The 11,178-nt window shown below is 46.0% G+C and overlaps 1 protein-coding gene across 1 annotated transcript; it reads left to right on the top strand.

Annotated features, from left to right (window-relative positions):
* Positions 1-299: 299 nt before the first annotated feature.
* ARPC4 (actin related protein 2/3 complex subunit 4) lies at positions 300-10,343 on the top strand. Its single transcript, XM_042910631.1, has 6 exons — positions 300-402; positions 3,355-3,473; positions 4,690-4,801; positions 6,003-6,098; positions 7,073-7,243; positions 9,393-10,343. Exons 1-6 carry the CDS (start codon positions 400-402, stop codon positions 9,396-9,398), a joined length of 507 nt encoding a protein of 168 aa, XP_042766565.1. The 5' UTR covers positions 300-399; the 3' UTR covers positions 9,399-10,343.
* The last annotated feature ends 835 nt before the right edge of the window (positions 10,344-11,178 follow it).

The raw sequence follows: 11,178 nt of genomic DNA on the forward strand, positions 1-11,178 counted from the left end.
AAGATAGGGGCGCGGAACCGGAAGGAACGAAGAGCTCCTCTGCCTCGCCTTGTCCTAATATGGTGCCCAACCTGAGGCCGGGCTGCACCATTGCCTGACTATGGGGAAAGACAGCAAAGACGACAAGAAGGCCAAAGTCACAAGCGAGAGCTACACTCATAACGGGATAGGCTTGAGTATTGATCTAAAGCTTCGGGAGTCTAAAAATACCGAGGCAGTCCTAGCGGAGAAACTTCAAAAGGACCAAGTGCTCCTAGGCTCCCCCTTCTCCGCTCGGAGCATAGATGGTACCTTCCGGAAGTCCGGGCGGAGACTGAGGCTGCGCTTCTCGCGAAAGGGCTGGCGTCGCGGGGCTGGCCACTTCCGCACTTCCGCTTTCCGGCCCAGCCAGCGCCCGCGATGGTGAGAGAGCCGGGCCCCGGGCCAGGGACCCCCGCTGTTTTGCCTCAAAGCTCTGGGTCTGGGGGAGATGCGGCTTTGCAACGGAGAGGCCCGGGGCCGAGGGATGCTGTGGGGTGTGGGGGCGCGATGAGGCTGGGAGAAAGAGGGCAGGGCGGGAGCCAAAGTGAGGAAGGGGCGAGCGGGGGACGCTCTCGTAAGAAGCAGGCCTTGCAGCTTCATGGTCTGGCTTTTGATGCAGGTGGGGAATTGTGAGGCATGGAGGACGCCGGAAGTGGGGCTGGTGATAGCGCCTCGAAGACACGTAGTAGGCCTCATTGCCCACAGTAGGGGAGCTGAGGCATAGAGTAGGGTCACCTCCTCACCTAGAATAGAACTTCACTAAATACACTGTCCTGCTCTCTCCTGCCTGCTTGACCCACAGTTTCTCAAAGGAAGTGTCTACACTTCCGTATCCCACTCTTCTTATCCCCTGCTTTGCTTCTACCTCACCGAAGTATCTCTTATGCTGTCGCCACCCAGACCTCTTCCTGGTCAGAACTCAACCCGTGTTAGCCTTACCGTAGTCCGTGAGCTCTGATACTACTGATCCCTCCCTTCCTGGAAATCCTCCCCTTTGATAAATGTGGGTGTTCCTGGGAGTTGAGACTGGCTCACCACCTTCCTCTTTACATTTGTCCTAGTGGTACCTATCTAGTTTCTTGGCTTTGGTGACCTTGTGTGTTCTGGTGACTCTTGAATCTGCCTTCCTCGCTCTCTTTTAAGGTTTGCCTGGAAATCTTGATAACACGTTCATAGTAGACCTCCAGATCAAGGCCCATTTTTTCTCCTAAACTTGCTTTTCTTTCTGTGGTGCTGTGGCTTTGTGTCTTCTTACCTCAGCTAGAAACCTGGATTTTCTCAAAGTCAGCTTTATTGAGTTATTACATGAGAATGCATTTTATTTGTATAAGGGCAGGTGTCATGAGGCTTGCCCCTTAAAAATTATCCTTTTTAGATTTATCACTTTTGACAAACACGATCATGTAAGTACTGCGATCAAGACAGCAGAATGTTTCCTCAAAAAACTCCCTCACGTCCCTCTGTTAATCAGTCCTATCTTCTCATTCCAGCACTGATTTTTTTTTTCTCCTATAGTATTCTTTTTCCATATTGTCATATAAAAGGAATTCTTCAGTGTGTGGGCTTTTTAATGTGGTTTCTTAACATAGTGCACTTGAGATTCATCTATGTTGTGTGTATCAGGAATTTTTCCTATACTATTTATTGCTGAGTAGTGTTTCATCAAATGGGTGAAACATGGTTTGGTGGGAGGTGCTTTTTGATTCCATTATCCTCTACATCTTATGTCAGTCCAACTCTTGTGAGGACTCTCTGCTTGTCCTGTCCACCGCCCCAGTCCAGGTTCTCATCACTGCTCCTTGAATAACCCTCTTTGCCTTTTGTCTCACTTCCCTCTCCAGTCCATTCTCTGCAGAGCCCCCATGCAACTGTAGTCATGTAACTTCCTCCTCAGAAAGCCCCAACAGTTCCTTACTACCTAAAAGAAAGGCTAAGCTTAACAGTCTGGCATTTGAAATTAGCCATGAATCTCTAGGCTACCATTGCAGCCTCATCTGCTGAACCTAAAATGCTTCCCCTAGGGGCACCTGGGTGACTTAGTAGGTTAAGCATCTCTTGATCTCAGCTTAGGTCTTGATCTTAGGGTTGTAAGTTCAAGCACCACATTGGGCTTCATGCTGGGCCTAAAGCCTACTTAGTTAAAAAGGAAAAAAATGCTTCAAGTATACAGCAACACTGTACTCATCGCTACTTCTGGAACTCTTAATGCCCTTTTGTGTTATTTTAACCTTGTTTATGCTATTTCCATAATATTGTTTAGAAAAGGAGTAAGACACTGCATTTGTTAGGTACTGAGCAAGGTGCAAGGAATATAGATTTCAGTAAAGGAGACCAGGAAGCTTAAAGTCTAGTGAAGAAGAAATCACCTTATTAAATAAATATAAAAGATGTGTCATTGTAGATTATAATAAATGCTATCAAGGGGGAAGTCAAGAAAGGCCTCTGTAAAGAAGGAAGAGGCCTTCCCTAAATAAGCCAAGATCTAAGGGCTGACTTAGGTCGAGAGGGGAAAAAAAGCCTGCAGGTAGATGGATCAGCCTGTGTAAAGCCCTGAGGTGAGAAAGAACTTAGTTAATACAAGAAACTGAAGATAGGCCAGTGTAGGTAGAAGCTGATCCCTCTACTGGGAATGTCCTTAGTATACTTTTCCTTGTTGTAAAATCATTCTAATCCTATTTTCATCTTCACCTCCAAACCAGTTTCTTCTGGAAATGTAATTTGTAAGTCTAATTATGTCACATTTCATCCTCCTTTATATCATAGTCACTTTTTCTGTCTCCTCTACCCAGTGGAGCTATTTAAAGGTAGAGATTGTCTTTATGTTTTATTTTTTCCCCCCACCCTTAAAGGTAGAGGTGGTCTTTAAATTCTTAGCATCTGGATCAGTGCCTGGCACACATCCATTGTTGGCTCAAAAGACAGATTGAGAATAGTCCTTCACCTGCATGCCTCTCGACCAGAGTTTCTCAACCTCAGTACTGTTTGGAGTTGAATAATTCTTTTTTGTGCATTGTAGGATGTTTAGCAGTATGCCTGGTCTCTACTCATTGCCAGTAGCTCTCCCACTCCACCCCCAGTCCTGTCAGTGAAAAATGTCCTGACATTGCTGAATGTCTCCTGGCAAGAAAAATGGTTCCCTGTTGAGAACCACTGCTCTAGACTTAGAATGAAATGCACCTTGAAGGCTTACTCTGTTTGGTTCATGTGGTCTGAAAGGCAGGTACTGTCAGTACCGTCTGGCTCCTTTGTAGCTAGTGTGGGGCGGGGGCGGTGGCAGTGGGCAGTGGGTTTGCAGAGACAGACTCTGATCCTCCCTTTGGTTTTTTCTTACAGACTGCCACTCTCCGCCCCTACCTGAGTGCCGTGCGGGCCACGCTGCAGGCTGCCCTCTGCCTGGAGAATTTCTCCTCCCAGGTTGTGGAACGACACAACAAGCCCGAGGTGGAAGTCAGGTAGGGCAGAGAAAGGTCAGGGTGGGGATGATGGGCTCAGCCCCAGAGATGGCAGTTGTCTGGAGGCTACCACAAAGTCGCATCCTGGAGTTGGAGACAGCTACACTTCTGCAGTTCACTTATTTTGTCTTGTTGCCAGATGAACAATCGTTCCCAATTCACAGTTCGGAAAATAGGGTCAGTGGGTTGGCAGGACAAAACCCAGGGGAGAAACTCCTCTGGAACCAAGATTGCTTGGCACAAGGTGTGAGTTCTCAGAGTGGGGCTGTTGGTCAAGTATCTCCTGTGGCATTACTGAACCCAGTTTAAGGAGAGGGTGGAGAATTTTGTTATCCAAGATCCCATCTCCATTCTTTTGTAATTTAAAGTTCAAGGGCTGTGTTTCCCTGCCTCCCTGGACTCATCATTTATTTCAGATATTCCGTATTTTGGGTTATTTTCTCTTATCTGATATATGTTTTGTTAAATATTCTGTTTCCCTTTAAAGTTTAATCTGAGACATACATAAGTGAGATAAGCAGTGTTACCACACCAAGTTGAAATGACTTGAATTTAAAAATACTGAAAAGATGTTAGCATGTGTCATGTTGTTTTACTTAACATACGTTTTCCACTAGGCATTTTAATTGCCAGTACACATAACTGTAGATTCAGAGGCATCAAAATGGGAACTGAGCTGAGAGGGGTCTTGATGCCAAATAAGTGAATCATTCGTGAATTGATAATTAAAGGAGACCAAACTGTGTTTTGTTTTTAGCTTGCCCTTTTATCCCTAAGGCAGCCTCTCTCTTCTCATTCCCTAAATGGTGTATGGGTTTGCCTGTAGTTATTAAAATAAGAGCTGTCATTTGTAAAGCTCCTACCATGTGCCCCGCACTCTGTTAGACAATTGACCCTTTTTGATCTCTCTCAATCCTCGCCAGTGAAATAGGAATCAGTCATTTACAGATGAGGAAATTGAGATTCCAACAGGGTAACTTGTCCAAGGAAAGTAACAGAGGAGACTGGATTTCAAAACCTTTTCGCCCTGACTCCAGAGCCTTGCTCCTTCTGTTGGAGAACACGCTCGCTGGCCCCCATCTTGGAGCACCCCTACTTGTGAGTCTCCTCTTCCTTGGACTCTATGGTCTCAGATAGAGATTCCAGGTCCTGCTGTGGGGTCTCCCTGAGCATTCTGTTCCTCTATAGTACAGAGGCCTGTGACATTGTGTTTCAGGAGTAGCAAAGAGCTCCTATTGCAACCTGTGACCATCAGCAGGAATGAGAAGGAAAAGGTTCTGATTGAGGGCTCCATCAACTCTGTCCGGGTCAGCATTGCTGTGAAACAGGTGAGCTCACCACTGAGCCCCTGCCTCCTCAGGAGGCCAGGGATCCTCATCTGAGAGAGCTGTGCTAGATTCAAGGTGAAAAGAAACCCAGGCTCTATTTTCTTGACTGTACCTAGGGAATGATTTGCCAAATTCAGCAGGTCAGTAGAGTAGACAGAGCAACCCTGTCTTCTAGGCCTTGCTCTGGATTACAAGTCAGGAAACATAGCAGCCAAGGCCATTGACAGTTTAGTGTGAAGTCAAGAATCATTTATAAGAAAGGGAGAATAAGTCCAGTTCAGAAAAATAAATAGTACCAGTATCAATTTAATAGCTATAACCTCTGAAAAAGAGATTTAGGATAAAGAACAAAGTGTAATTTCTTACGTTTTCTCAGGTGATGTTTCACAAGTGTGTGATATTCCTATCACCCTTATAATTATTGCCATATATATGTATCATCCGGCCAGTTATTTGTTTAATGGATTTCCTTAAATTGACTTACTTTTCTTTATTTAAATTTGTTTGAAAACGAAACTTCGTGCTGTAGGAGAAAAGCAACATCACTTGACAAGTAGAGGGAACTCCAAAAAAATAAGTTCATTGAAAGAAAACAAAGCTGTTATTTAGACTAGATACTGTTACCTACAGAAAACTCTGTCCTTGGGGGCCTGCTCTGTTAAAAAGGGAGATTAACAAGTGTTGGGAGGTGTTCAGGGCATACCAGCACCTAGTTGCAAAATTCTTCCATTAGAAATAATGAGAATTCAGCAGAGAAAAACTTTGGGGAGTTTTTGATGTTCATTGCTATTAAAGTGGAGATCACCTAAATTTATTTCTGATAGCCCCACATGGTATATGTCATAGACTTTTGAAAATGCAGCACTGGTGAAATGGGCAGGTGAGGAAGAGGCTGCTCAGAATGTAGGTATGAATTCTGGAAGGAGCGGATAAAAACCTCGGGTTTGCCAGAATTACCTCTCTGGAATGGGCGAAAGTGAGACTGTGATAATGTCCTGTTAAGTTGAAGACGCTCTAATGTAATAGATATTCAGTTGGCAACCAGGTGCCCCACAATTCAGGCAGTGTTTGCTCCCAATGGCAAACCCCACTGCTTGCAGCAAGCCTAGGAGAAATTGAGGTCAGAAGATCAGGGCTACAGGTTTCTGTTAGCCTAAGATGTCAGATTTAGGGAGACCTGTTTATCCTTCACTCTTACTAGGCTGATGAGATCGAGAAGATTTTATGCCATAAGTTCATGCGCTTCATGATGATGCGAGCAGAGAACTTCTTTATCCTTCGAAGGAAGCCAGTGGAGGTGAGACTATATGACCCACATGTTCATAATACCCAAGGTTCTTCCACCAAGTCAGCTGTCACTGGCCAGGGATTGTTCACAGAACCTGGATTGTTTCTCCAACTGTAGGACAACCGCTCCCTGAGTTGAGAGTGGGCCTTCATTTTGGCTGGAGTGGGAGTAAGAGGGATTAGAAGCTTAGGAGAAGTTGGGCCCACCTCAACCATGGGAAAGGCAAAAAATATGAGATGCATTGCTCATCTTCCTAGAGCCTTAATGGCAGAAAGGGCACGATAAATCAAATCCTTTCTGAGCTCTGCCACCACTAAATCATTGTCTCTCAAGGCCACAGTTGACATTGGCTCAGTTGTTGCTTGACTTTGTACTTGAGTACTTTCCACAGATTCTCTGCCAAATCAACTTAAAATAACCACAGTGACTGAGTAGCTACCATGCAGAGCCACATGTACCATCAGATGTGTTGGCCAACCTCGTCCTCATCCTGAGCTAAAATCTCTCTTCCTAAAAAAGTAAATAAAAATAAAAATAAAAAAAATAAAATCTCTCTTCCTGCTCCTAGATCTAACCTCTGTGGCCACCCAGAACAAATAAGATTGCTCCTCCACACACAACCAATCCCATCCTTATCCCATAGTGTCTCTTCTCTCTGGTTGATTAGATTCTTCTGTTAGAAGATTTCAAGTACCTTCATTCTCCCATGACTCATTCTGCATGCAGCTGTTTGTATCACAAACAGCTTTCCAGGGGTGCCTGACACAAAATTCTCACCTGGGGTCCGTTCCTTGGACCCAGCATAGATACCCTAGCAGAGCAGGTGGGCTGCTGCCTGAAGGACATGTGACTTGGGAGAAGATCGCAGCCAGTAGGAAGCATATAGCTGAGTGACCTTAGAGGACATGGTCAACTAAGTGCCCTGGAAAGCTAATTCTCTCCTGTTTTTTCTCTTCCTCCTTCCTACTGTCTTCCTTCCCCAGGGATATGACATCAGTTTTCTGATCACCAACTTCCACACAGAGCAGATGTACAAACACAAGTTGGTGGACTTTGTGATCCACTTCATGGAAGAGATCGACAAGGAAATCAGTGAGATGAAGCTGTCGGTCAATGCTCGTGCACGCATCGTGGCTGAGGAGTTCCTCAAGAATGTAAGTGGGAGGACTTACTGGTGTCCCTAAAGAGGAAGGAGGTGCCATGGGTTGAGAACTTAGAATCTGGCGGTAAAGTGGTGCCAGCAGTTTGTATTTCCTGAGGCCTCTAGGACCTTCTGGTGGGTGGCACGTCAGCCAGGTGCCTTGGGGCTGGAGGACCTGAGGGTCATCTTTGTGAGCTGCAGGGCATTTTCTGTATTTGAGTGTCTCCAGGACACCTCTCTTAGTCTCTCATGGAGACTTAGACGCTCCTTTGTACATCTCAAAATGTACACAGTCCTCTGTATCTAGTTCAAACCCCAGGTGAGGCAAGTTAAATCCACATGGGAATTTTCCAGGAATGTAGGGCAGTTCATCATAGTGTAATTCCACTTCTCAGACAGACTTAAATATTTTCCTTCAGTGTCTGTTTCTCAGGCTTATAGTCATGATTACTTTCATGGCTTCAGTCCTCCAAATCTCTCTTTCATTTGTTTGTGTCTTCCTAACTAAAAGGACAGCAGTCCTCTGAAGAGGAGGAATTGTTTACACTGATGAGCTGATGACACAGTTGCTCTAATTTAGATATTCAAGATATCCTGCCTTTTTTTTTCTTCTTCCAACCAGTCTTTGGTTTGTTGACATGTTCTGCTCAGAGTCAACTATGATCTCTAGATGGTAGATTAAGTGTTTACTCCTAGCAGTACATACAGATCCAGCCCAGAAGGAATTCAGATTCCTAAAAATGGAAATTACGCCTGCTTCCCCTGGGCTTTACTTATACGGAGGGCAGCCAGTGTACAAAGTAGCTGCCCTGTGCATGCAGAGCAGTGTGCTTGTTCAGATCACACAGACTTTGTGTGAGTCCGGCCTTGCTGCCTACTTGGGCATGTTCCTGAACCTCTCAACAAAGCCTCAGTTTCCTTAGCTGTGAAATGAGACTGTTAATACGTACTTTTCAGTATGGTTGAGCATTAAATGAGGAAGTATATACAGAGCAGATCACCTGGTTCATAGTAAGCTTTCCAAGTATTGTAGCACCAGAGTTTTATGGCAAATGCACCAGGAGGCCTTTAGGTTCAACTACGAAAGAAAATAGTTCTTGTCCCGATTTATTATTTGGCTTATTCATTCAAGAGTCATTTAATCATAATAATTGGATTTCTGTTGTTTAATCCCTGAAACAATCTTTGAGTCAGGTGTCATCCCTATTTTATAGATGAGTGAACTGGGCTTTGGAAGTCAAATCACCTATCCAGGACCCTCAGCTAGTAAGACGAGAAACCAGGACTTGGAGCTTGGTTTTCAGATTCAAAAATCAAAGATAGTACCATGGCACTTGGCAGGGGTCACATACTCAAGTGCATGCAGGGGTCAGGCAGGTAATAATGTGTGTGAGTGAAGTGGGCTATTGGGAACCTGGTAAGCATATGTCTCATCTGAAGAGGACCACTACCATAGAGCTCCTGTTCATTATGGTTTCATCTTCTAGCTTGTCAAAAGAATCCCCAAGTCTGGATTTGTATGCAACATCTTGCATATTTTCAAGGTTGTAAACTAATTCCTATCTTTTAAAAATACTTTATGGGCCAGACATTGCTCATTATTGGGCTGGGTTCAGTTTGTGGGCCAATTGGACCACAGCTTCTGGTCTGTAAAATGTCCAGGGCCGTTCTGGGTACCATGAAGGATACCTGAGGTCAGAAAACATTTCAAGGGCCTGTTATGGTTGGAGATCCACCCAGAGCTTGGCACTAAGTACCAGATCCTGGGTCCTTCTACTCTGCTCTTCTGGCCCTCTGAGTCCTCAAGTGCTTGCATTTAGGCCTCTCATCTCTAAAGAAGGCAACCTCAGTTCACCAAGTGAGGCACTGTGACAGCTTTATAGCAACCTCCATGACAGGGCTAAGGGGAGCTGGGGAAAAGCCCACCTCACCCTTAATTTCTCTGCCGTGTTTAGTGCTGGGTTTAAGGCTAGTGCCCTGAAGGTCACTGCTGAAGGCTGACTGAATTAGAGCATGCCCCCAAGGTGTCCTGGGACCCAGCCCTTTCCCCCAGAAATCTGAGCACAGTGGCAGCTCTCAGATCAGCCCACCTCCCCAGAGCAGGCCTGCCAAGATACATACTGTAATAACCACCATTCACTGCCTCTTGGTTCTCTTGACAGTTTTAAACCATCTGGCTGGATCTTGAGGCCTTCCCCCTCAGACTCCCCCGTGTCTCTGCAAAGGCATCCTGGAGTTACTCCCTAGAGCGGCGGCGGAGGCAGCAGCAGCAAGCAGCAGCGGCAGAGCGGGGGAGCTGGGTCGGGGTGGGCATTAGATGCGGGAGGTGGGTGGTGTGCTTGCTAGCTGGGCAACAAAGCAGCAGTGGACCTGCCCCAAGGCCACAGGTGCCTGGTCAGGCTGGCTTCTGATGTTCAGTCCCCTGGGCTGGGACAGATTTTTTTTAACGTCTTGAAACTTAAATTCTGTGCTTGTAGGAGACTGAAACCTTTTTGTCTTTTTTTTTTTTTTTTTTTTTTAAACAACCTCCACCTCCAGTGGCTGTGACTGGTCCCAGTGATTGTACCATATTGGTCGCTGTGGGTCTGGGCGGGCCTGGAGCCAGAAGGCGACTATTGTCTCCCTTTCCCAATTACCCCCTCCCCAAGCCCCAGGTGGGGAGGGAGGGAGGGAAGGAGGAAGGTTTCAGACTCCAGTTCTTTTCCCTTGCTGTCTTATTCCTGAGCCTCCTTGGTCCCAGTAGAAGTTGTGGGGACCCTCTGCCAGCTTTCTGAGCTCTACCTGAAAATGGCCACCCAGCACTGGTTGAGGACAAGGGCTGAACTGGTGGCCACCAGCCATGTCCAGGAGCTGGACCCTGAAAGCCAGGTACCTCTGGCCGTAGGGGCCACTTTGTGCCCTCCCAGTTGAGAGGGGCCACTGTTTCGCCTTGTCTGTCAGTGCAGTGCCTGTGCTAGAGGTGGAGAGGTGAGTCGTCCAGAGCTTCCTGAGCTGGGGCTTTCCTGCCTGCTCTGGCTCCTCTGCTCCCACGCTCGCTGTACCTTTTCTTATTCTGGTGGATCCCCCCTGCTCCCCTGATTAAAGTCTCTTCTTGCCCCTTTGGGGCTGCATGAGGTCTGTGCACTGTGTGTATGAAAGGAGGGGAGGTGGGGCATTTTCTTCCCAAGACCACATAGCTGGTAGTTAGGCCTGGGAGTCCCCATCAGAGGTAGTCTCCTGATTGGCTGACATTATGTTGTGCCAAGGGCCCCCAACCAGAGACCCCATTATAGTCCAAGCACCACTCATTTCTGAAACTGCTCTCTGCCTATACAGAGCTTTGGTCCTTTTCATATAAAGAGCTCAGTTGGGCTAAAAGGTAACCTCAGAGAGATAATAATTCCATTTTATGACTAAGGAAACCAAGGTTCCTTGAGATGTAGCAGCTTGCCCAAATCTCCCAGCTAGTGAGCAAGAGGGTAGACTTCAAATCCAAGGCTTCTACCTCTATCTGTAATCACTAGCCACGTGTGGCTGTTTAACTTACTACAATTAGGTAAAGCTTAAAATTCACTTCCTCAGTCCCACCAGAGACATTTCAGGGGCTCAATAACTACAAACGACTACTTCCTACCATGTCAGAGAGTACATGCGTGACATTTCCATTGTTGGAGAAAGTTCTATCGGACAGCACTAGACTTTGGTGACTGCTTGAAGTTAAGAAACAACAACAAACACTTGTGTTTGAGTCCTGACTCTCAAGACTGAATTTGTGTGAGTTCTATTTATTCTGTGCTTCAGTTTCTTTATAAAGTGGAGATAATGTAAACAATCTGACACAGTACTTTTCAAATAGGCACTAAATAAATGATAGCTGATCATTCCACCAGCACAGTATCTAAACTGATAATTTTCATTGTGCTAGGCATGGAGGTGGTGGGGGAGAGACCTTATGCCTGTTCGAGAGAG

This window comes from Panthera leo, chromosome A2 (genome assembly GCF_018350215.1).
Source record: "Panthera leo isolate Ple1 chromosome A2, P.leo_Ple1_pat1.1, whole genome shotgun sequence".
Lineage (NCBI taxonomy): Eukaryota > Metazoa > Chordata > Mammalia > Carnivora > Felidae > Panthera > Panthera leo.